The 26,000-nt window shown below is 45.5% G+C and overlaps 1 protein-coding gene across 2 annotated transcripts in view; it reads left to right on the top strand.

Moving 5' to 3' along the window:
* EMB2729 (Alpha amylase family protein) overlaps positions 1–26,000 on the top strand; it is a 215,376-nt gene that overhangs the window by 175,539 nt on the left and 13,837 nt on the right. For both annotated transcript variants that reach the window (XR_015543794.1, XM_087399851.1), the window contains exon 19: positions 22,494–22,579. Coding sequence is in view for 1 of the 2 variants with exons in the window: in XM_087399851.1 (XP_087255977.1) it covers positions 22,494–22,579 (86 nt within the window). In the remaining variant the exon portion in view is untranslated. The remainder of the gene's footprint in view (positions 1–22,493; positions 22,580–26,000) is intronic.

Raw genomic sequence — 26,000 nt, 5'->3', positions numbered from 1 at the left:
CATCCCTGGTTCACTCCAATCATACTCTCATCCCAATCTGATAGACCTCTTGGGGTGTGTACACTACCTCTGACTCTCTCATATAGGCTAATCACTTCCCACATGTTGTTTGTGTGCTTCCAAGTAGCACAATCTGGTGGGATTCTCAAAGTGTCATCGGTGGACTGGTGTGCAGCATGCCACGTCATTCACTGCGCAATGGAGTTGCATATGAACATGTGCTGTATTCTGGGGATGATGGGAAAATATTGCAGGACCTTTAGTGGGATCGTCTCCCCCAGTAAGTCTTGTCTATAGCGCTGTGCTCCACACTCCGGGCAATTAACCAAATCGCCATAAATAGGGAGTCATAAAAAATGACAACAAAATCATGCAAATGAAAACACAACTCCTTTAACACTATTGCAGATGAAGTGAGAACATTGCATGGCTGCCTCCTGATCATCCAAGCCTGTGGGACAATGTCAAAGGTCTTCTGAAAGTCCACAAAACAAAGGTAGACTTTCTGCTTCCTTGACCTCGCCGCCTCAATGATGGCCCGTAGAGTGAAGATATGATCTAGAGTAGAGTGCTGTCTCCTAAACGCAGCCTACCCTAAGGCTCATTGTCCATGTGTCTCTGTGAAGTTACCAATCTCTCTCTCCAGCATTGATCCATATATCTTGGCCAGTGTGTCTCTGGACAGTAGTGGTAGTGCTCCAAGCGGGGGGAAATCTGTGACAAATGGCCTAGTTTAACAAATTGCACTAGGACTAGAGCCAAGACCTCCATCCCATGTGCCAAGTGCTTAGTCTATAGTCCCTCATGATCCTGAGCTCGTCGGCTCTAAAGCCCATGTAGTGCAGCTTGCACATTGTAGGTGGTGAACAATGTGCAAGTGTTGAGCCTGGGGATGGAAGACATAGCTGGTGGGGTCTAACCTGGGGCATCATATAGTGACATCATAGCTGTGCCATATGCTTGGATCTGTGATAGGAATCGGTGGTTTCCCCTTAGTTAGAAGCCCCCATGCAATGGTGGGGTCGCCTCCTCGGAAAGAGTAAATTACCTCGGTCATCCTGTGTGAGAGAAACGCTCGTCTCTTACATCGTGTTAGACGCCTCGAGATCCGTTGTGCCTTCTCGTCAGGTGACCCAAAGCTTGCTTCTGTATGAGGTGGGTCTCAGCTCTCGGCACTCTTCATCATACCATGGGTCTTGTGGCATCTTCCCAGTGGGTCGTGGGGAATGATCTGATGGCTGCATCCTGAAGTACAAAGTGTATCTGAGGCATGATTGAGGTTTGCATCATCTCCAAAGGGGGTCGCTAGCCCCTGGGACAGGTGGCTCATGTATACCATATCAAGAGCATGGTCAAAATGTACTCAGATATGGACGGGGGCAGGGGATCACATCCTTTGTCTGGTAGTGCAGTCGAGATATTGAAGGATAAATATGTGTGGTCAGTGCCAAGTGGGACGGGGGAAACTATGAAATCATGTACCTGCTCACAAAAGCTGGGGAGCCACAAAAGCTGGGGAGCCCAACAGGTAGTCCAGTGTGCTACTGCCCTTCATGTGGAAAGTAGGTAAGCCCTCTAGATAACGACCATCTGTGGAGGCCATTAAATATAATCAAGTATAGCTCCCATCTCATGCACGTGTCTCCCATATCTTGTCACATGTGCATCATCTGAAGATCTCGCTATCCCGATATCAGCTGGTTCCATCCCTAGTACTTTGGGTCCATCTCAAAGTCTAGCAACCCCACCTGACTATCCCCTGTGCGTGCGCTGAATCACCCAAGAGAAGGACCTCTCCTTATCTAGAGAATTCCATGATGTCATCATAAATCATCTTGTATGGTTGTGGCTCTCTGCAGTGACTTCACGCTCATAGGATGATGTGTCTGGGGGAAAGTAGCACACCGCAATGAAAATCGGTTGTGCATGAGGTGGCTGAATCCAAATCCACATGTGTCGTGCATGCTCCTCCTTTCGTATAACGGATATGAGTGGTTTTAGATGTGATCTAAAGAGGACAGCCATGCCCCTAGAGCCTCGTGTCGGTATCTCTCATCATCTCCTTTTTGTAAGCTGACTCCCAAGTGTACCTTGTCACAGTCTGGCTCTCATGTGTCTCGGTATAGAAAATAATATCTCTATCTTTGTTAAACCTCCTGGATCGGACCATAGAGTACCATTACAATTCCAAACAGCCATGTTCAATCTGTCCCGGCCAACACCGTCATGCACTCTATCTGCAGCTCTTCCTCCTCTTCCTGCCCTCTCCCTAGTGATTACTTTACCATCTCGACATACCGCCCATTTTCCCTCCTGTCTTGCAACCAGCACTCAAGTCAATCCCTCTCTTTTGTGCTCTTGTTGCAAGAGCGTGAGGTCATCATCCAAGTATGTCTTAGTCCGCTTCAAGGCTGCCCTCATGCTCACGAAGGTAGAGTTGTTCACTAGTGTCGAGAATGTTACTATCATAGGTCTCCTTAGTGCGTCATCCTTTCCCACTCTCCAAGCTGCTTCGAAGGTGAGATTGACCGAGGGAGGACACATGGCAGCTCCCAAGGAGTCCAAAAAAGCAACTCCATTTATTTAGAGCTCCTACATGATAGTCTAAAAAACATAATCAGCCATACATGAGTTTTTTTAACTCTTTAATATTTGCTATGCATTCACGATATGTTGCCCATTTTCCATCCTGCCTAGCAGCCTTGACCTTGGCTAATTCCGTTTGCCTTATTCTTCAATGGAGCTCACGTGAACTCCTTAGCTATCCATATCTTGGTCCCTTTTAAGTTATAAGATTGTCGAAGAAGCTTGACCCGTAGGTCTTGTGAGTTAAGCATAATAATAGCATGGCCTTTAGAGGGTAGGATACGGGTTGCTCTAGCTTCATCTTCATCATCAAGATCCTCGTCCTTGTCCACCGTCCAATCAATACTAGGCATGGCCGCTTTGACACGTGCTAGAGTATCAAAAAAGAAATCCTCCTCTTTTGAACCATCCTTCAGGGAGTCCCCCAATTATGATCTTCAAAGCATTATCACATCGAGTTGCATGCTCATTCATCTGTTCCTGGATGTCAGCTTTATTTACCTTTGCATTTAACTGTACAGTTACTTCCTTTTTAATAGTTTGTACTTCAGTATGAACTAGATCTTTAACCGTAGAGACTAACTGAGGGGGAGGAGGGGAAGCCTTGTAAGACTTTACTACCTCATCAATTACTACTTGCTTGCCAGGTCCATCAAGAACATGAATTTTGGCCACTGCATCCGCTAATTGCATCTTTAAATCTCTCACCTCTTGCTTTAGATAATAAATTGGTTCATGGTGCCCAATGATGGGCTGGTTCATACCTCCTGATAGGTACGTGTGTGCATACGGAGAGGGTGTCATAGCTCGAATTGTGGCATATCATAACCTCCTAGTTGAAGCATTTGAGGTGAAGGGAGACTTCAAATAGAGGTTGGGCCACTCCTTGCTGGCCATGTCTACTGCAACCTCCTAGCTGAACTAATCCCCCCAGGGGTTTCAGCCCGTCTTGGGGTTAGATGAAGAAAGAGAGGCTATTGCCTCACCCTCGACCTTTGCGTTGGAGATGCTAGTGGAGAAAAGGGGGTGGTGACTGCCTTGATCCGCTGGCCCCACTCAACCTGACTCACTGGTAATGGATGCTTTTAGGCGGCTAAATGGAGAAGCGTAGAAGAGGGCTATGATGGGCCAAGGGCCAAGGGTAAGGCCTTGCGGGCCTATGAGACAAATTACAATCACAGAGTAACTCGTACAAGTCACTGTGGGCTGAAGCAGAGGGCGCACTAAGACCCTTTGCTAAGGACTATATTAAACTAAGCCTAAAGCTCAAAACTAAAAACTAAAAACTAGTACTCAATCTCAGAGTCAAAAGAGTCAAAATACATAACTAGGTGCCATGGTGGCTGTCTTGTGAGCTGCGAAAATATCTCGTATCTGTGTTTGCTAGGTCGTCTCTCTTTGTGGAGAGGGTCGTGGTCTCTGTGATCTTTGTATCTGGTGGGCCATGTCAAGAGTGACGCCTCTGCTCGGGTGATCCCCTTCAAGTAAAGCTGTGATTGGCTGAAACTCCATCGTGTGTGCTCTGGTCTGTCTCTGCATCATGTATGGTGCCTACATCTCTAGTTGCATCCCTCCTTGTCGTGGTCTCATCCCACTAACCCATGCTACCTCATATCAATCTAACTCCTCCTCTTGTACTCCACCATGTCTAGGGACAAACTCAAATGAGTAGAAATCTGTGACGTGTTGATGTGCGTGGTCCATCAATGAGCGTGAAGCCCTGCCATCAATTTGAAAAAGAAATCTCGCGCATAAGGACAAGTCCAACACAAGTGCATGATCATCTCTCTTGCATGAGAGCAAGTGGGGCAAGACGAGGAAGCAATGCACCTGGAGGCCAAGAAAGATCCCACTGGTAAAGCCCCAACCAAATAGTACCATAGGAAGACTCTTTGCTTTCGCACGCACACACACACGTAGATACATAGATACATACATGTATACATATATGTGTGTGTGGTACATATGCATATACATATACATATTCACACACGCGCGTGCACGCACACACATTTTTTGTGAAGATTTTGATGTATTATATTTCACAGTAGCTTCCCCTTAATGGGGAGCTCCAAAGTACAACATAAGATCTCACTAGGTAGTACATTATAGTCTATGTAATGAGTCTGCAGACACTCAAAGAAAGATTGTTGTAGAGAGCGCCAGAAGAAAGGGGAGGTTGAGAAGGAAGGATCACCAAAGACTATGATTTCTATCCTTCCATAGAGGCCAAAGTGCCCAGTAACGAACCCAAATGAAAAACAACTCAAACCCTTCTCTGCGTGGGTGAATCCCAAAAAGCCAGAAATACTTCCCAAAGGTAGCAGTGGGAAATCTAGTTCTCAAAAGCTTTTAGGAGATCCAAGAAAACATGGGTGTGGGGACAATGCCAAAGGGGATGAGGCATGAATTCCTGTGGAGCCAAGCATTTGTGACAAACAGCCAGAGCAATATGTCTGCATGCCAAGAGCTGCCCAAACGGAAAAACCCCCAGCATCACCCGCCACAAAAAAACCTGCTGTCGAAGAGCAACTTTGGATCTCCAAAGCTGCCTCAATCTCTTCTTCCACCTCTTTGCCGGACGATTCATGTGTCGGAGTTTATTTGCCTTATTAGAAATCCAAGGTGGGGGAAACAAAACTTTATACAAGGAAGGTACCATAATGTGAGATAGCCTCAAAGGACGTGCCGATGAACCTGGGGAATGAAGAGTCCAATCTTCAAGCCTATCTTGAAGCTCAAGTGAAGGTATTGGCAGAAAATGCTGAAGCATGTGAGCAATGTTTTGCCACAGAGGACTATAGTGCATCTCTAAACCATACTGCGTGGCGGCTAGCCACATGAAAAGATATCATGGTACCATCATTATGAATCACATCAGCCACTGAGTGGATTCCTTTGGAACTAATAAAGTAGGAACGCCTTGGTTCCTGTAAAGCCAACGAAGGGTCAAAGGCCTTTGACCAATGTATACTTTGAGACCTTAAGGGATTGCCTTGCAAAGAGTCATAGCCATGCTATTCCAAGTGGGAAAGAATATGCTTCCAATCAAATAACATTTTGGAGACCAAAGGACAGCCTTTGATTTTGCCATCAATACAACCAAGCAGAAAATCCCACTGTATCACCAAGTTGTAAATACTTCAAGTCAAAGTTCTAGTTGACCATTTATTTGAACATAATTTAAGAGTTCTTCATTTATTTAATTATGTTCAAAGAGTTATCTTTTGTTGGTCAAAGTATTGACTACGATCAAAGATACTTAACTCCGGTTAAATAAGCTTTACTCCGGTTAGGAAGACTTGGCTTAGGTCAAGAGGGTTAACAACGGTTAACCAAGATGTGCCAACTTCGATTGGAGAGACTTGGCCATAATTAAGGCACCTCGACTGTCGGTCAAGCCCCTTAATTATGATCAAGAGAGTTGACCTTGGTCAACCATAGAAATCGTTCAATGTTATGTGCACATGTTTGCTTGGTGGGGACACCCATAGTGACATCCATAGGTTATTATTTGCATCCAAAGCGCTAACCATTAATGGGTGCCATAGTTGTGTGCTTTAGTTAATTGATGCAGGTACCAAGAGGGAGTGAAGACCCAAGCAATGTGGAGCTGAGCAAGCACCTAGGAGATCACCGCGTGATTCGAAGACTCTAGAGTTTGCCCTTTGAGGCATGTAAGTAGGACTTAGTCTAGGATTTGGATAAGTGGCATGTTGCCAAGAAAGAGAGCTGAGAACTCTTTTGTAAAAAGGACTCATGTATGTATTTTGAATTCAGCTTGTGTGCTGAACTGAACTTTGTACTCAGATTTTCTGAAGTAATAAAAAACTCCAAGGCGGGTCCAGTCCGACATGTTGTCCTGGGCCCTAGTGCTGTCTGTGAGAGAGAACAAACAAGAGAGAGAGAAAGAAATTCTGAGAGAGGCTGAGCGCTGCAACGAAGTGGGTTCCATTGCGCTGAATTTTGCTGAAGGTTTCATTGGAAGGTTGCATTGGTATCAAAGCGAAGGCTCAGTCTCCTTAGGCTGTGACGCCAGCAAGACGGCAACAATAATGGAGCTTCTGAATTTGCTAATGGGCAGAGACAGTGCAGAGCACCTAGTTTTGGATCGTACGGTAACGATAGGCCATACGCAAGTGTGAACCAGGGCCAAGTGTAGGGTGACCAGGAGCAATACTCGAAGTGCTTAATACTCGAAGTGCGAAGGCTGGCAAGGTGAGGCTAGGTGTTTGGCATAGACCCGTGACGAGTTTAATGTCCCTGGACAATGTTTCCTCAGAAATTGTCTTAGTTGACACGCTCGTCTGCATACGTTAATACAGCAAAGCAAAGCGTGATCTATCGTTCAATCACAATAGTGGGCTCACATCAATACTTTGACAACAATGAATCCTTGTTTTGATGCCGCGACCCGATTAGCTACTTCCGAGAGATCTAACGAAACGCCAAGCAAGGATGCATTGTTAAACTCTTCTATTCTAACTACAGGCAGATCACGGGAGTAGCACCAATATTGTTCCACCCAGCCAACCTTGCTGAAGCGTGAGAGCTCACAGAGAATCCAAAAATCCATATTCACGTAAAAGCCCACTTCTCCTTCTCTCACTAGCTCCAACAAGCCCCATCTCCCTAGATGGATCTAGATGCCACATGTCATCATTATAGGGCCTTACTAATGCATCTTTTCACCCCTCTCTTGGGCTACTTTAATTTCCTTTGCCCCTAGGCACATTTCTTGCATTAGGCCCTTAACCTTAGATCCACCTAGTCTGGTGCTATCAACCCTCACCTAGGACCTTGACATTAATTCCCTCCTGATCATTTACATGAAGCGCAAACAGATATATTACAAACCGAGATCCTTTGAGGGAAATGTCGACTGATTCTTCCGAGGTCATGCTACCTCGGCTAGAGCATAACATGCATAATAGCACACGGCAAGCAAAAACAATGGCAAAACTCCTGTGCACCGTGGTCTGTCTTGATCTCGACGCCAGAAGGTCTATAAGCCCTTAGTCGCCGTTTAAGAAGGCGAAAGACAGAGAATCGGTGCATGGGCATCTGACTTTGTCGACTACAAGGTTTAGAGTTGACATGTGGAGCCACACGTGCATGATGAGATGGTGCACATGTGTGTGGTGACGTGGCCAGTAGGGTTGCCGGCTAGGTGCTTACAAGCTTCACCCAGGCGCTGACGTGGCAACAACAAATGTGCATGCAGATGCTGATGTGGTAGCACGTGCAAGTGATGACGTGGCATATGCCAGCGTTGACACGTGATAGACACGTGGAGGTGATGTGGGGCTGATGTGGCAGTCAGCCTTGGTCCAGTTAACCCTAGTTAGTTGATCGTGGTTAGAGGTGTAGCTACAACTAACTAGTATGATTACCTAACCAGACCAGGGTAAGTCGGTCTGGTTAGTTTAACTAGACAGTTACTCAGTTACCCAGAAAAAAAAGTTACAGAGACAGTTCTGACCTATCAGTTTTCATCTATCTGCCTGCACATACCTGTCAGAAAAACAGCAAAAAATCAGAAACTGCAGAGGACTATCTATGCATGCTTTTGAATAGTGAAAAGACAAATCAAATAGAGTTTGGGGTTTATGCCCCGAGCAGACATTCAGACATTGGCACGAGATAAAATAAAGTGCAGTTTTGCTATACCACTGGTAACATACACTTTGTGTGGGAGTTTAGAAGTTTCAGGCTAAGTCTACGAAGATGGCTTCACAGGAACATGCTCAATCATCCCATGAGGGAATTGCAGATACTGCCCAGGTCAGGTGGGAAGAGGGCATGCAATCTAACAAAGAGCGCTTCTACAGAGGACTACTTGCTCAAGTGGTAGAGGCAAGAAAGGATCCCTTGTTTTGCAGACTGGTACAACCTCTTGCAAAGGAAAGGACATAAAAAGCTCCCTCTGCAGCAACTCAAAAGGAGCTTGGCAGGAAAAGATCCTTGAGTACAGCTCCTATTTTTCCTTCAAATGATGCATCCAGGAAGAATAAGAAGCCTCCTTATGAGGACGGCAAGAAGAGAAAAGGAGGTAGCCAAGAAGGGAGTTCACATCCTACGAAGAAGGCCAAACATAATCACAGCTCTTGAAGTCTTCTTCCTCTTCTTCCAGTTCCACCTCCTCATTTTCAGCATCGTCTTCTTCTTCCGCATCATCGAAGCTTAATAAGAAGAAGAAGAAGAAGAAGAAGAAGTCATCTAAGAAGGCAAAAACTAAAGAATTTAAAGAAGGCGGGAAGTCTGTTAGGTTTGCTACTTTTAATGGCCAATATGGTCAAACAGAGAAGGCCATGCAGTTCATTAGGCAGTTTAATGCAGCTTTTGGCACAGAGAATTTTCTAAGTCCTCCAAGCTATTGGGGTAAAGGCTCTATGGCCACCCAAGTACAGTTAGTACACTTAGTACTTTATTTGTTAAGTACACTAAGTACGGTGGTACTTAGTGTTGTAACCTTATTTTTTCATATAAAAGGTTGACTGTGTGCTAGGGGAGGTACACACATATGTTTTATCCCCACACTTCTTGTGTTTATCCTGCTTGTGTGTCTCGGTGTGCTCCCTACTCTCCCCTTCCACAACTGGTATCAGAGCCATCAGCACAGCCATCGCTAGGCAGCCAGCATCAGAGCCATCGCTAGGCAGTCAGCAGCACTGCCATCGCTAGGCAGCGGCGCCAGCAGCGGCAGCCAGCAGACAGCGCCGTCAGCAGCGCCTTCAGCTGCTAGCGCTGCCAGCGCTAGCAGCCTTCGAGGCTGTTTGTCGCCAGCGCCAAGGCCACCGGCGACGCCAGCGCCAAAGCTACCAGCGACGCCAGCGGCCAGCAGCCACCAACGCCATAGGCGCCAGCAGAAGCGGTGCCACCAGCGCCAGCAGCGACGCTACCAACGCCACAGGCGCCAGCAACTCCGCCATCAGCGCCACAAGTGGCCACAGGAGCTTGTCCTCGCCATCGCCATCGCCGGAGAGCTCGGAGACGTTCACGATTCGCAACACATCGTAGAGCAGCCCGCTTCATCCGCTTCTTTTTTTTTGATTCCTTCAGCCTTCAGTTCTTTTCTGTCCCAGCGCAATTTCTGAGCTCATACTTGAGCATTGTGGGTCAAATGTATTGTCAGTGAGGTAGATCTGCAGATCTATGCCTCCTATGTGAGAGAAATTCTCATTTTCTTTGAATTGCGGAATCAAGGGGCTTTTGTAGCCACAGCCAAGCATTGGCTTATACACGCACTTGTTTGCGTATATCCTCCTGATTGGAGTTGATTTGTGCAAGGATTTGATGCATTTTATGACTTATGGGACAGTGGCAGATGCATATGAATTGGGGCTTTTGACATTGTTATGCATATCAATGTTGGGGGAAACACCTAGATGCTATATGTGATCAGTGGAGCTTTGGGAAAGCGGAGTACGCACTAAAATCTTCAAAATTGGCTTCCAGTCAAGGGGCTTTTGCCTCATTCAAGTTCTAAACTGTGTAACACAGTTATAGAGGCAAGAGAAAGTCTAATCATAAGTGGAATGGAGCAATTGGCTCGCCTTGGCTACTTACCGTCTCTTAAATTTTCTGATTTAAAGTTTTGTGAGCACTGCATATATGGTAGACAGTTACAGTGTCCTCATAAAAGGAGATTAGGACATAAAGATGCTCAACTTGAGCTTGTGCATACAGACGTGTGTGAGATGCCTAGTCCTTCACTTGGAGGTGCACGGTACTTTGTCACATTTATAGATGATTCCACAAGGAAGGTGTGGGTGTATCCTCTTCGATTGAAGAGTGATGTCTTTCCAGTGTTCCAGAAATGGCTTGCTATGGTTGAGAACCAAACAGGCAGAACACTGAAGGCTTTGCGGTCAGATAACGGTGGGGAGTATATGTCTAATGCATTCAATGCATTTTGTGATGCTAGAGGTATTAAAAGAGAACTCACTGCTCCTTACAGTCCAGCGCAAAATGGCACTGCAGAGCGTATGAATAGAACCATACAGGAAAAGTCTCGCTCTATGATGTCACATGCTGCTTTACCTCATGGATTTTGGGCTGAAGCTGTAAAAACAGCAGTACACCTCATCAATAGGTCACCAAATAAAAGACTAGATGGCAGAGTGCTAGAGGAGCTTTGGACAGGAAAACCTCCTTCCTATAAGCACTTGAGGGTCTTTGGCTGCACTGCGTACGTGCATATACGCAGAGAAGATCGCAGCAAGCTTGATCTGAAGTCTCTTAAATGCATTTTTGTTGGATATGGTGACAGTGGTGAGATGGGTTACCGCCTATGGGATCCTGTGAATAAGAAGCTAATACGCAGCAATGATGTCTTATTTGATGAGTCATGTATGTTTAAGGCAGCAGATAAGTCTTCTGATGCTTCAGAGGTTGACATTGATGACTCGGGAAGCGTGGTACTTTTGTCCACGTGAAGCTAACTAGTGGTGCTTGACGAAATATTGTACTTGTCCACAAAATCAACAACTTGTCTCAAATTCAAGTGGCAAGGGAACCCACTTACCAGTGTATGTAATCCCATGGCCTGGATTAGGAGTACTACGTCCGGGTCCTATAGAGCTTGATATGCCTCAACATTATGGTAGTAATGGTGGTAATCCTTTGCATTACACTTGTACTAGGATTAGATGACCACTCCTTGGAGGTGTTCTAGCCATTCTTGTCTAAGTGGAGAGAATCTGGTCACATGCATGGCATGATCTAAATAATTTGGGACGTCCTCCATGTCCATAATCAGTTGTGTTTGGAGGGTGCAGGTAGTAGATTGTTGTGCAAATGCTTCAAGCTCATGACTAGCCTGTTGGGTGGAAGGATCCTATTCCATTTAATCAGGGATGGGAATGGAAATGGTGCGATAAGATGAGAAAGTAAAGGAAGGTGGGATGGTTGATGAGGCTTTGTTGGTGGGGGGTCGAGTTCTTTGGTGGAAAATAAGTCCTAAGCACTGTACAATTCAGGCAGGCTGCAAATCAGCCACAACAGCAGCGTAATCAGCCAATGCATGATGCTGCAGCAGGTCCAAATGGACAGCCCGCAGTGGCGGAAGATGTACTACGGGACATGCCACCTTTGGAAGACCTCCCAGGCATAATTCTGCAGCCTGATCTACTAGAACAGCAACCTGTTTTAGGTGAGCAGCAAGTTGGACAGCAAGACCAATGGGTCCGAAGGTCCACTCGACAAATGAAATCGCCAGACAGATTTGTTCCAGGAGCAGATTTTATTATGCTTACAGATTGTGGAGAACCTTCCTGTTACAAGGAAGCCGTGCAAATGCATGATAAAAGGCTATGGGAACTAGCCATGAAGTCTGAAATGGACAGTCTCCATAAAAATGGTACTTGGGAATTGGTGCAGTTGCCTAAGGGCATGAAAGTACTGCCATGCAAGTGGGTGTATAGATTGAAAGTCACACTTGGAGCTAAGCCAAGGTATAAAGCCAGGTTGGTTGCCAAGGGCTTTAAGCAGGATGGTGTTGATTTTGATGAGATCTTTTCTCCAGTGGTTAAGATGACCACACTCAGGATTGTACTTGCTTTGGTTGCATGTGAGAATTTGGAATTATGCCAAATGGATGTGAAGACAGCCTTTCTTCACGGTGATCTGGACCAGATCCATCAGCCCCTCCTTGCAGCTCTGCAGGGGATTTTCAGTAGCGGTCAGATGCCAGAGAGCCTTTCCTCGGGACTGATTTGCCTCATCCCGAAGGGAGGAGATAGACAGGAGATCCGCCAGTGGCGTCCGATCACTCTCCTTACCACTGCCTACAAAATCCTCGCCAAGATGATCAGTGCCAGAGTTCGGCCTCTACTCCCAGACCTCATCCATGACACTCAGACAGGCTTTGTCCAGGATCGCAGTATCCTGGATAATGTCTTCACCTTTTCAGAGGCGGCGGAGTGGGCTCAGCACAGCGGATCACACCTTGCCATTCCACTTCTCGACTTCGAGAAGGCCTACGATCGCGTGGACTGGTCCTTTTTGGAGGGGACTCTGGAGCGGCTAGGTTTCCCGGCAGGTTGGATTCAGGGTATCTCAGCTTTGTACAGGGTAAGAAAATACAGGTCTGGTCTCACTCCAAAGATACAGTCTGTGGTTAATACCCAGCACCATAAGGGCATACAAGACATCATGCATGGAACCGTTATGGCAAGCTTAATGCACATGCAGGATCCCACTACAGTGCCTTCTCTTTTTGCTGGGACAACAGAGAAGAAAAAGCCAGCCAGACCTCAAGCTGAGAAAAAGGAGTTTCTCAAGGCTCAAAAGAAAGAATTTCAGCCTCAGAAGCCTAGGGAGAACCAATCATTGAAAGCCTTTAAAGGAAAACCTCAGTTTTCCTCTGAGCAGATAGCTATATTCCGCAAGGAGGGGAAATGTTTTAGGTGTGGAAAAGAGGGGCATGTGGCTGCCCAGTGCCATGAGAAGCCTTTGGGTTCGAAAGAGCAAAGAAAGTCACAAGGACAGCCAAAGCCAATGGCAGGAGGAATTCCGGACATTCTGGGCAGAGTGTCAAATCCAGAGGAAACAGAGTTGTTGCTTTCATGGGGCAAGATAGGAGACTAGCAGGCGCTCATACTATTTGATCCAGGGGCTACACACAATTTTATCTCAGAAGATTTAGCCCTGAGGCTGGAAATAAAGACGGAAGAGTTGGCTAGGGACCTTGATGCTGACCAGATGTTCCATGGGGACCCTGTACCTGTTACTCCCTTGATTGGGAAGCTCCGTCTTCATGTACAGAGTTATGTTGATCAAGAGGATTTCTACATTTCCCCACTTGAACATCATGATATAGTTTTGGGAATGCCTTGGTTTCATCACAAGGCAGTGAAATTATCCCTTCCTGTTGAGTTTGTACATAGGGGTAATGCGCAACGTGTTGTTGCCGGGAATAGAGGGGAGGCCATCCCCATTGTATCTGATGTTTCAGTTGGAAAAGCAATAAAGTTTGCTGTTTCAGTGTACATGGTTTTATTAAAGAAAGAGATGTTGAAATGCATGCTGAAATGAATGAGGTAGATAAAGAAAAATTTCAGTTTCTTGTAAACTTTAAAGATTTTTTTTTAGATGCTTTGCCAGATAAGTTACCCCCTGAGAGAACTGAAGATCATTGCATAGAGCTTATTCCTAGTGGCAGTGAGCCACCTAATAGGCCCCCATATAGAGTCGGTGCAACTCAACGAGAAGAAATCATGGCCCAAGTGCAAGACTTGTTGTCCAAAGGGCTGATTCAGCCCAGTTCTTCTCCATTTTTCTCCCATATGCTTCTTGTACAAAAAAAAGATGGTTTATTTCGTATGTGCGTTGACTATCGCGCACTAAACAAGATGACCATCAAGAACAAATTCCCAATTCTAAGCATCGATGATGTGGTGGACCAGCTTAATGGAGCCTTAGTTTTCAGTAGGATAGATTTTAAGAGTGGTTATCATCAAGTCAGAATACAGCCACAGGATGTGCACAAGGCAGTATTTCGCACTACATTTGGGCTGTATGAGTATTTAGTGATGCCTTTTGGGTTAACAAATGCCTCGGCAACCTTTAAGAGAATGATGGACCGTATCTTTCGACCTTATAGGCAGTTCACAGGTACCTTCTTCGATGACATAATCGTCTTCTCTAAGTCCGAAGAAGGCATAAGGAGCATCTTGCTACTGTTTTTCAAGAGCTGCGAACATAGTTGCCAGCCAAAATGGAAGAAACGGAAGAAACGGAGTTTCCGGCCCCCGTCAAAACGGAAACAGAAGAAACGGCAATATGATACAATTTATGTATAAAATTTTATTTTTTATACATAATATAATTATCAATAGAGTGCAAATCATACATAATACAATTATCTATACTTGAAGCATCAATGCATCATGCATGCTTCTATGATTATAGATTCCTGAATGATGCTTCAATAATCAACATGTGTCATGACATAACAAGTTTGACATTACAAGACTCTTTAAACTTACCACACAAGTTGAAACTTGAAAGCATCCAATGTCCAGACTCCATAGATGATCATGATTCATGATCCACAAATTCATGATCATGACTCATGAGTCATGCAAGACTCAAAATAAAAGCACCCATGGATGATATAAAAAAAAGCAGCTGCCACCTGGCACCAAGGTCCAAAGTATACTCAGTACTGTATCTACTATCATAAAAAAAGAAATAACATAGTCTAGAATGCATCATGCTGCAACCTGCATGCATGATGTATCTGAAGTGTCATGACTAGGAGTAGGCTAGCATTGTAGTCTGTACAGTCATAGTCAAGGACCAAGGTACATCACTACTGATCATCTGCATCATCCATGGACTCCTCGTCATCGTCATCCTCGGCCTCGTCGAATGAACCTGAGGCATCTGTGTCACTGTCTAAAGAAGAATCATCAACATCAAGATCAGGACCATTGGGTGCAATTAAAGTACTAGCACCATCTCCAGATGGTTGAGCCTGTGATCGTGTGTGGTGTGTTGGTGCTAACAGCTCCTCATACAACATGGAGTATATGTCCAGCTCCTCTCGTGGGATATCTAGTATGGCCTTCATCTTCTCCACGTCCACCTTGTCTACATTTACTTGGCGAGGTTCGGGGCAGCCGGCGGCGAACTCAAGGAGACGGAGGTTGCAATGACAAAGCACCAACCGCTCCAATTGAGCCGTGCTCAATTTGTTCCTCTTCTTGTGTGAAAGAGGGCCCAAGTGCTCCAGTTCCTGAGGCGATGGGGCTTGGCCACACCATCAGACACCTCTCAAAGCAAGATCATAGAGTTCTTCCCATTGAGTGATATTGATTGTCCAGTCTCTAGCCGCAGACGTGACAGAAACCCCGACCCGGATCGCAGCACGACACACGAGGCATCGAGGGGACACGTAGATCACTCTGGGGAACCTCCCATCATTGTTTAGACCCGGGACACGTCCCACGGGAGTCACGGTGGCTCTGGTCTTACGTCGAGTCTCCTCCAGGAGACCGAGACGCATGGCACCCCTTGACGAACGCCAATGTCCCATCACCGGCTATGCACCAGCCAGGGCGACATGACATACAGAGGATTTCGCTCTGCTCCAGTCCTTTTTTCTTTTCATTGTCACACCCAGATGTATTTGAGTACGTATGATCAGACTTAGGACTTAGCACAGGTGATGATGCTCGTTTAGTAGCTCCACCCTTACTGTGATTTGTATCAGGTTTTCTTTCAGTCTCATAGACCCATCGGTCTTCCGAAGACACTAATAAATTTTCTCTTTCTTTCTTTCTTCCTTCCTCACAAGGACCAGAACTGCAATCTTGTGAGAGAACACGTATAGCAAGGTGTTTCTGCCATAAGCCATTTAAGCAGAGATAAGTATCAGAAACTTAATAACTTTAAACATATTTGTAGTAGATAAAACTTCAAATTGCTTAACTACTAAGTTCTAACTAGTGACGTTGTAACTTGTCTCTCACCAAAGTAGGAGTGGTTAGCAATTGGCTTGCAGGCGATAGGCTTTGATTATGTATACAGTTTACACCATACCGTTACCAGTATATCATTATGGCATGTTACATGTATGATGTAAACAGTAATACATAATACATTTTGTTATATTTTGAATCTTGAATCTTGAAATTTGAATTATAAAGTTAAAAGTTTATTGTTTGAACTATGGGCCATTGGCATGGCATATGTTAGCAGCCATATGCACTTGCAACTAATTAGTTAGTAGTAATTTGCAAACTGTAAGATCTATGTCTTTGTAAACCTCAATCAATAGGCTGCGTAATGCGTCTTTTTACTCTTTCAACTGTGTAATATGTGTGTGCATTGTGTGGACAATATGGATATCTGAGAGCTCTTTTGAGAGAGAGAGAGAGAATCTGAAGACAATTATTTATGAAGTATATATAACTTCTATAAATTATAGTATTTTTACGCGCTTCTAGACAAAACGCTTGTAAAAACCTAGAAACGTTTCTTGTGACACCGGCCTCTCCTTTGGTCGACCTACGGCTAGGCTCCGAGAGACATAGTTGCAGCCTATCTCCTGGTGGGAGAAATATGGCAACTGTACTCACAGTACACTCTAGTCTCGACTCTCTAGAGCTAGGGACCGCTGCCCTCTCCAAGATCTGTTGCCTCATCACTATCATCATCAGCACTGGAATCAGTAGATGGATTTGCATCCTCTATGGAGGAAGAGGAAGTGCTACCCTCGAACCAACCAAGGGCTCGCAACTGATCTGAGTCCTCTGAGTCCGCACTATCTACCAATGCCTCCTCCTCCCCCTCTGGCTCATCTCTGCCTCTACGTCCTCGGGATGACGATGCAAGAACAGATACCTGCGATCCCCCTCGTGAGGCTCGTGCTCGACGCTGATAACCACGAATCTGAGGTGTCCCTGTATCCTCTGCAACAGCAGCAGCACGTACTCGTGGTGCACAAGCTCAAGCTATCGAACGTGTATGACATTGGAATCGAAGCATATCCTGTCGCAGGAACTCGTAAGCATCGTCATTCTCTCGACTGTGCTGGATGATGGACATGTCGACATGTTTTAGCTTGATCTTGTCAGGATTGACTTACTTGGGCTTCCACTCGATGCTACCGGTACCATCTGCAGACCTGTACTTCTCAAGCAGACATAGGTTGGCATTGACATATACCAACCTATTGAGCTGCTCCACGCTAAACCTAACATAGTTTACAAAGCATAAAGAAGTCAATTCTCACGACTTAAGAATTGTTTTTCAAAATGTTACAAGCTTGATGATATAGCCTATAAATAAGAACTATAAGAAGTTAGAACGAACTTGTTTCTCTGCCTGGTGTGTATGTCTGCACATATGCTCCATATCCTCTCAGCTGGACCTGATGTGCAATCTTGCGAGAGAATGCGGAGAGCTAAGTTCTGCAATGAGGGATTCAAAATCCCAAATTTCTCCCACCAAGTAAGAGTCAACAGCCTGTTGTTTCTTTCCTTGGCAATTGCACGAGAGAAATGACCCATGTCATTGCGGAACTCCACTATGCCTCTTCAATGCTATTGCAATTCGCAATACAAAAGAAGACAATATAAATAATTAGATAAATCATAAATCATAAATGATAATACAAAGCACTTAGTAGTGAGTAGGCTGCAAACTTGTACGCCATGCTACCTCACCTATTCTGGTGTGTATGTCTGCACATATGCTCCATATCCTCTCAGCTGGGGACCTGATGTGCAATCTTGCGAGAGGATGCGGAGAGCTAAGTTCTGCAATGAGGGATTCAAAATCCCAAATTTCTCCCACCAAGTAAGAGCCAATACCTTGTTGTTTCTTTCCTTGGCAATTTCACAGGAGAAATGACTCATGTCATTGCGGAACTCCACTATGTCCTCTTCAATGCTATTGCAATTTGCAATATAGAAGAAGAAAATATAAATAATTAGATAAATCATAAATCATAAAAAATGATAATACAAGTACTTAGTAGTGAGCAGGCTGCAAACTTGTATGCCATGCTATCTCACCTATTCTGGACTGATGAGTTGCATACTTTCTCCAAGTATCAGGTCCATCCGTTCACAAGCACCCGATCATTTCATTTAGGAGGCTCCTTCCACAAGGGATGGAGCATATGTGCAACAGTGTGGATTGGCCTATGAAACCAATCCCATCTCTTCCTCCAAATTCCTAATATGTCATCCTTTCTGAAAATTTACCAAAAGGAATCAAGTTAGAGGCTAGGGCTAGGAGAACTGAGTATTAAACTTAGAAGTTTCAACTTATATGTACCTGCTCTGGTTGAGGATCTCAATAGGATAATCCTCCGTTGCTTTTCAAAGCTTCAGCATGAACTCGTATAGCAAGCCCATAGTACAACCCTCATGGTCAAAGAGTCGAAGCACGAAGTACAAGGGCTCTATGGACATCTGAATGCAAAGGGCTTCCTGCCAAAACTGATCGTCAAAGACAATCCCCTCGACATCTTGTCGAGCAGGCAATCTCGAGTCACTCTAATCCAGCCAATCTGAACTGGTCATCATGCAACGAAGGCTCTCTTTGGTCTTAACCAGCCTACGAATGATAAAGTTTAAACAAATTTAAACAATGAATAATTTGAGGAATTGATTCTTGAATGATGAAAATTAAATCATGATTCATGAATCATACGTGCTAAGAACCAGGAAGATGTAGCCAAAGCGTGTCTTTGAGGGTCTCACAAGCTCCCACTTACACTCCCTTCTGAATAGGGCCAGTGCATGTGGCTTACGAGTGATATAAGTCACTAGCTGCATTGCTTTTTCGACCACACTAGACACCCAAGGCAGCTTTCCAATATCCTCCATCATCAAATCAAGAGTGTGTGAGGCACAAGGTGTCCATACTATCTTGGGATACTTTTCCTCAAGGAGACTTCCCATTCTCTTGCAGTTGGAGCCATTATCGGTGATGACTTGCACCACATTGTCCTCACCAACCTCCTTGATGGCTGCCTCAATATGACCCCATATCCACTCTCTGGTGATGTGAAGGCCGGCATGTGAAGCATCAACCACCCTTAAGAATATGCTTCCCACACAACTAGTGACCAGGATATTAATCATATGTCTCCTCTTCGTGTCACTCCATCCATCGGAGACTATGGTGCATCCATACCGACTCCAAGCTTCCTTGAGTCCCTCCATGTCTTTCTTAATCCCACCTGCTTCTTCAAACGTGTGGTACAGAGAGTCTTAGAACTAGCAGGTGTAAGGGATGATGCTTCTGCTCTACCAGCAGCTACAAGTGCATGATAAAACTTCTTGTAGGCAGGACTCCTTGCAACATTGAAGGGAATATTGCAAGCGTAGAAAAATTGCTCCTCTGCAATTTCAGCCTCTTGCTTCAAGCGTGGTGCCCAAGCAGCCTGTATAGGAGTAACTCTCGAAGTGACAGCTGTTGGACCACGCGGCCTCTTGGCAAGAGGCCGTGGAGGAGCTGATGGCATAGCGGACAGCCCAACTGATACGAATGCCGATGGAGTGGTGCCATGTAGATGCTGAGTAGAGGCACTCCCATGCACTTGTGATGTCGATGTAGATGGCTGCTGTGAGTGAGAACACTCCACATTCTCGGTATCTGACTGGGATGATGTGAGAGTGACGGTTGCCTCTATGTCCAACTTCTACTCTTCAACCAACACATTAGCTTGAAGAACTTGATCTATGATCAGGGGATGGAGGAGGGATTGAATCTCAGCAAATTTGGATGGGGTACCTCCATATGCCAAGAAGATCCCCTCTGGAATGGCATGGCAAGCACTCTTACCCTGGCTCCGATCCATAAAAAATGTGCTCGAACTCGAGGGGCAAATCCCGTCAAAGTGTCACCACAAAACTTGCATACTGACCTTCTCGTGCCAGATGTGCCTTATCTCTTTATAATCCTCTTGATCATAATTAAGGGGCTTGATTGACAATCGAGACGCCTTAACTATGGCCAAGTCTCTCCAACCGAAGTTGGCACATCTTGGTTAACCGTAGTTAACCCTCTTAGCCTAAGCCAAGTCTTCCTAACCGCAGTTAGGCTTACTTGACCAGAGTTAAGTATCTTTAATCATAGTCAATACTTTGACCAACAAAAGATAATTCTTTGAACATAATTAAATAAATGAAGTACTCTTTAATTATGATCCAATAAATGATCAATTGAAACTTGGACTTGGAGTATTTACAACTTGGTGACATCCCCTCAGCTTCTATTCAACTGAAAAGCTTCCTTGTAAATATCCAAGAGCTGTGGATTATTAGGCAACATGTCTTCATCCATTCACTTGGCATCCAATGCTGAAAAATGCTTGAACTTTACAAGGTACCTATAAAATTCCTTACCTTGAAGGCGTATAGTATGGGACACAATCCGCTTTGGTTAAATGACCTCCTCCTGCTCATCCACTTCTGGTGGATCCTCTGTTATTGGCTCTGTAGGCTCCAATCCTTGATATTTCTTTAGAAGACTCACATGGAAGGCATTGTGAATCCTCCAATGCTCTGGTAGTGCCAATCTGTAGGCAATTCCTTACCTTGAAGACGTACAGTATGGGACACAATTCGCTTTGGTTAAATGACCTCCTCCAGCTCATCCACTTCTGGTGGATCCTCCGTTATTGGCTCTGTAGGCTCCAATCCCTGATATTTCTTTAGAAGACTCACATGGAAGGCATTGTGAATCCTCCAATGCTCTGGTAGTGCCAATCTGTAGGCAACCTCATTAATCTCATATGTAATCCTGAAAGGGCCATAATACTTGGGAGATAACTTTGCTTACACTTTTTCTTTGCCTTTAAGCTTGGGGAGCCTAGCTTTTTCGAACTTTAAAAGTACCCAATCCCCTAGCTTGAGATCTAGCTGTCTCTTGTGCTTATTTTCAGCCTTCTTATGCTTTTCTTGAGAGCTTTCTATGGCTGTGTGAACCTGGATCGAACCTGGATCAAAGCTATCTGGAGGTGTATGACATACTGATCAGCTGCAAATGTCTCGTCTTTGGTCCTCAAGATAAGTGGGAGAATCACCTCTCCATAAATTACCTCTAATTGGGCTTTCCCTGTGGAGCAGTGAACGGTATTAGTAAATGCAAAGTCCACTAGTGTAAGGTACTTTTCCCAATCTGATTTTTGGTGAGCCACGTGGACCTCAATAGATCCAACACTATTGAATTCGCTACTTCGTTTTCACAACCTATCTGGGGGATGGAAAGAAGAAGAAAAGTTCAGGTTCGTCCCCATATTATCAAAAAGGGCTCTCCAGAGTAGGCTGGTCATTCTGGGGTCTTGATCACTGACAATGGACTTTGTCATTCCATGATGCCTAGTGCTTCCCCCTCCCTCCCGTGCTGTTCACCTTCCATAGATGATGACATCGTAAGTGCTCGCCGTCCAATGTTAGACTTGCATGCAACCAAGCTAAAACCTATCATTGCAAGAAGGTGAGGCTAGAATGCAAGATCCTAGGGATCCTCAAGAGTAGGGTCAATCTATTGATTATCCTTAGGTGCGAGGCCTCTGTGGAAGTTGGATACTCCCATGTGAACACTAACAGAGATACCAAGAGGTCATTATACAAAATTCAGTGTCTTAGAGGTAAACAATCCCCAAGGCCTTTGAAATTTCCCTTAAGCAAGTGTAATAAATCCATTCAAGGGGTAGAAACAGGGTGAGGAAAGGGACAAAGAAGTTGGAACATAACGATATCGGAGAATATGCACGAGGGAGAAGTTCTAGTCTCCAAAAGCAGCTCCAAAAGCAGTACGAAGGAGGGAAAACTTTAGGGAGGACCCCGTGGATGAGTTGTAGAGGAGCCTACAGACGATGGTGGGAGGGGGTGCACCCCAAATAGAAGGGGGGTACTGAAGGCGGGGAAGGGGAGCTCAATGAGCTAAGAGTGTGGGCAGCCTGAAGGGACAAGAGGACAGGGTGAGCGGAGGGCTAGGTAGAGAAGAAGGGGGGGGGGGATGGGTTAGGCAGGGTTAGTTGTTGGGGGAGCAACTAGATTGAGAGGGAGTGGGAGGGTGGGGATGTGTATGGTAGCAGCTCAAATACAGCCATTTGTTTGCTACCATAATAATCCCCCCCCCCCCCCCCATGTGTCTTGGGGGGGGATGGGTTAGATAGGGTTAGTGGCTAGGGGAGCAACCAGATTGAGAGGGAGTGGGAGGGTGGGGATGTGTATGGTATCAGCTTGAATCCAACCATTTGTTTGCTACCATAATAATCTTTATATATGAACCATGTGTTTGTTCCTTGTATTGACATTTTTGGCACATTATTTCATTGTAGTAAAACACTGCGTACAAAATGTAGTTTATATTCGCTTGTTTAGAATGAATCACAATTAAAAGTGTACTAACTTTATTTTGCATGCTTCTTATAGCTGCTCCTAGATAGTGATCATCAAATGTATGGTGGACTAGGTGGATTGAGCACTATTCGTTATGTGAGGAGTAGAATTGCTGAAAGGTAAGTGATCGTCTTTACTTTTTCTGCTCTATCCGATCTATGTCGAGGTTTTAGAATGTTGGATTGTCAAACTTGACGATAAAGCATACAATTGCCTTGGCAAGATCCTTGGCAGCTACACAGTCCATGTATTGCAATATGTATATTGTGACAGCTTCTTTTTAACTTGGTACTAGTAATCTTTTTCCTTTTGGTGGCAAACTTATGCTTAAAGGCACCATAATGTAGGAATTTAGTTCAAACAATGTGTTGATCCTTCCAATATCTAAAACTCTGAGTACACGTAACTTGGAAATGTTTCACAATCCTCATTCACTCAACTACGTAGAGAGAGGCGACACAAAAAGAGACCAAAAACTCATATTTTATTTCGACTGTTATTCCGAACAAGAAAAAGACACCCTACGCACCACCATTGTGTTTGTTGTAGGTTTACAAGAGAGACCGACTGAGGACCCTAGACTCTACAAGACTCGACTAGCTTCCCTCCACCAAAGACAATCAGAGAAAAGGAAGCCAATTGACGACTCTCATAGGAGCGACATACACACATAGGTTCGTGGCCTGGACAAAGAGAGAGAGCACGAAGCTCAAAGTATGCTTACATTCAATGCATCAAACCGTCTTTGAACTGCGGCTTCAAGTGACCACCTTCAATCCATGCATTTTCAAATGGTCGACCCTTCATGCTTTGGAACCGCCTCCAAAACCACGTCCAATGAGCCAGTCAATCAAGGACACATATGATCACATGTGACCAATCTAAACATTCTCAACATCCAAAGGTTCAAAGCACCCCACCATGAGGGATTTCACCCAACATTCCCCCCCTGAAGCCAAATGGGGTGGGGCAGAAAGAAAGAAAGAAAGAAAGAAAGTTTATTAAAGTCTTTGAAAGACCGATGGGTCTATGAGACTGTGAAAATTCTGATACAACAAGCTGTGGTAGTGGAGCAACTAAACGAGCATCCATACCAATGCAAAATGCAGAATGGCAGTACTAAGTCCTAAGTACAACATAGTCATGTCGATGGTCAACTATATATCAATCTCGGCATCATCATCAACATCATCATCATCAGCAGCAGCAAGACATCAGGATGGATGAGGCAGTGGAGGCATGAAGTCGGCAATAGAGTGTTGTCGGCCACTCAAAGGTGCAGTCTTGACACGTCTCCTGGTCGTAGCTCTGCGTCTAACCAGGGGTACTGTGACCCCCGTCGGTCGGCCTCCAACTCTGAACAAGGAAGGGATGTCCCCAAGTGTGATTTGTGTGTCAACCCTTTGTCTGAGCTGTCGGGTCACAGGCTCCGGGCAGTGTCTCAAGAAACGTTTTGAGATTTTGACAGACGTTTCATCTAGAAACGTCTAAAATTAGTGTATTTTATATAAATAATAAAAATATTGTATTTTTTATTTAAAAATTTTCAAAAAAACTTTCACGTTTCGCACGTTTCTTAGAAACGTTTCTACTGCCCGAAACGCGTTTTCTGGTGACAGAGGCTTCGGGTCACGGTCATGTCGAGGCCTCGTCTTGTGGGGATCCATGTGATCTGGTTGAAAGAAGTCTGTGATAGAGCTCTGAGAGGGATCAGCCGAGGAAGAAGTCTGCTCCTATCTTCGTGCTCGGAGTATCCTCTCGCGGTGTCTAAGTACCTCATGAATGAAACCTGCCAAACACCACTGGTCTGGGTAGGAGAAAAAGAAAGAAAGAAATTTTATTAGAGTCTTCAGAAGACCGATGGGTCTATGAGACTGAAAGAAAACCTGATACAAATCACAGTACGGGTGGAGCTAGTGAAACGAGCATCATCACCTGTGCTGAATCCTAAGTCTGATCATACATAATCAAATACATCTGGATGTAACAATGAAAAGAAAAGGACTGGAGAGGAGCGGAATCCTCCGTATGTCATGTCCCCCTGGCTGGTGCATAGCTGGTGATGGGACGCTGGTGCCCGTCAAGGGTGCCGTGCTTCTCGGTCTCCTAGACGAGGCTCGACGCAAGACCAGAGCCACCGTGACTCCCGTGGGACGTATCCCGGGTCTAAACAATGACGGGAGGCCCCCCAGAGTGATCTGTGTGTCCCCTCGATGTCTCGTGTGTCGTGCTACAATCGTCGGGTCAGGGTCTCTGTCACGTCGGCGGCTAGAGACTGGGCGACCAATGTCACTCGATCGGAAGAACTCTGTGATCCTGCTCTGAGAGGTGTCTGATGATGTGGCCAAGCCCCGTTGCCTGAGTAAGTACTCTCTATGTCGGATTCCCTCGTGAATGAAGGCCACGAGGCATCTCTGATCTGGGTAGGTGCGGAATCTGGAAAGGAGCCCGGAGCCGTCTCTGAAGAGGCAGTGGTAGCGACCTCGGATCTCGTAGTACACTGGGCACCTGAAAATAAAATGCTCCTTCGACTCAACCTCCTGATAGTCGCACAATATGCTTAAGCGATACTCCCTAGGAATCCCCTCTGCTCTGCCGCTCTCTATGCGGAGGCAGTGTGATGATACCCGAAACTGTCCGATGGAGATCCATAGTGAGTGAGGCATATGAAGCTCAGTGTACCCCGGTGGTGTGATGAATCCCTCCTCCAAAATGCGAAGACAGTAATCTCTGTAGAAACTCGGCTTCACTAGAAGCTCCCTCGCCTCCAACCAGGTCCTAAAGGTGTGTAGGTGCAGGAGATCCTCTCGAATGACCTGGTTGGTATGTGGCCCAATCGGGATGGTGGGTGGGAGTACCGGAGGGGCATCTAAACTGTACTGAAAAGGAGGTATCCTATCGATGTGGAACCCTAGTCTCACAAACCATCTGTGAGTCCGTGCATACCAGCATCGCTCGTCTTCCTCTGCTGCCAACCTCATGGAGGAATCGAGAGCTAACCATGGCAACCTCTGTCTCCCTGATGTGCAGTCCCCATATGATCTAACCCGGTGTTGATATGTGATGGTCTGAAAGGTTGCATCTAGCTGGAGTGGAGAAGCACCAAACTTGGCCTGAATGATGTGATGTGGTACAGACGGTTTCCCCTGGATCATCTGTGAGAGCATGAGGATCTGCAAGCGCTCCACCCGTGTCCACTCTATCTTTGACATGTTAGGCCCCCAACAAGGGCTGCCATACATACCGGCTGGTCGGACCAAGGAGTCGAAGAGAAGAGCCTTGGTCCGAGGGTCCTGGAAGTGGGAGTGAAAGCACTGTCTCTCTAGCCGAGCCAAAATCCCATAGCCATCTCTGAAAAGGCAGTAGAAACACCCTCGGGTCTCATAGTAAACAGGACACCTGAAGATGAAATGCTCCTCTGTCTCAACCTCCTGCATGTCACACAGTGTGCATATGCGCCTCTCCCTGGGTAGTCACTCTGCTCTGCCGCTCTCGATGCGAAGTCTGTGTGAAGAGACACAGAACTGCCCAAGAGATCCT

This window comes from Dipteris shenzhenensis, chromosome 28 (assembly GCF_047967505.1).
Source record: "Dipteris shenzhenensis isolate YYH24624 ecotype China chromosome 28, Dip_SZ_1.0, whole genome shotgun sequence".
NCBI classification, from domain to species: domain Eukaryota; kingdom Viridiplantae; phylum Streptophyta; class Polypodiopsida; order Gleicheniales; family Dipteridaceae; genus Dipteris; species Dipteris shenzhenensis.
This window is presented reverse-complemented; position numbering and strand designations above follow the sequence as displayed.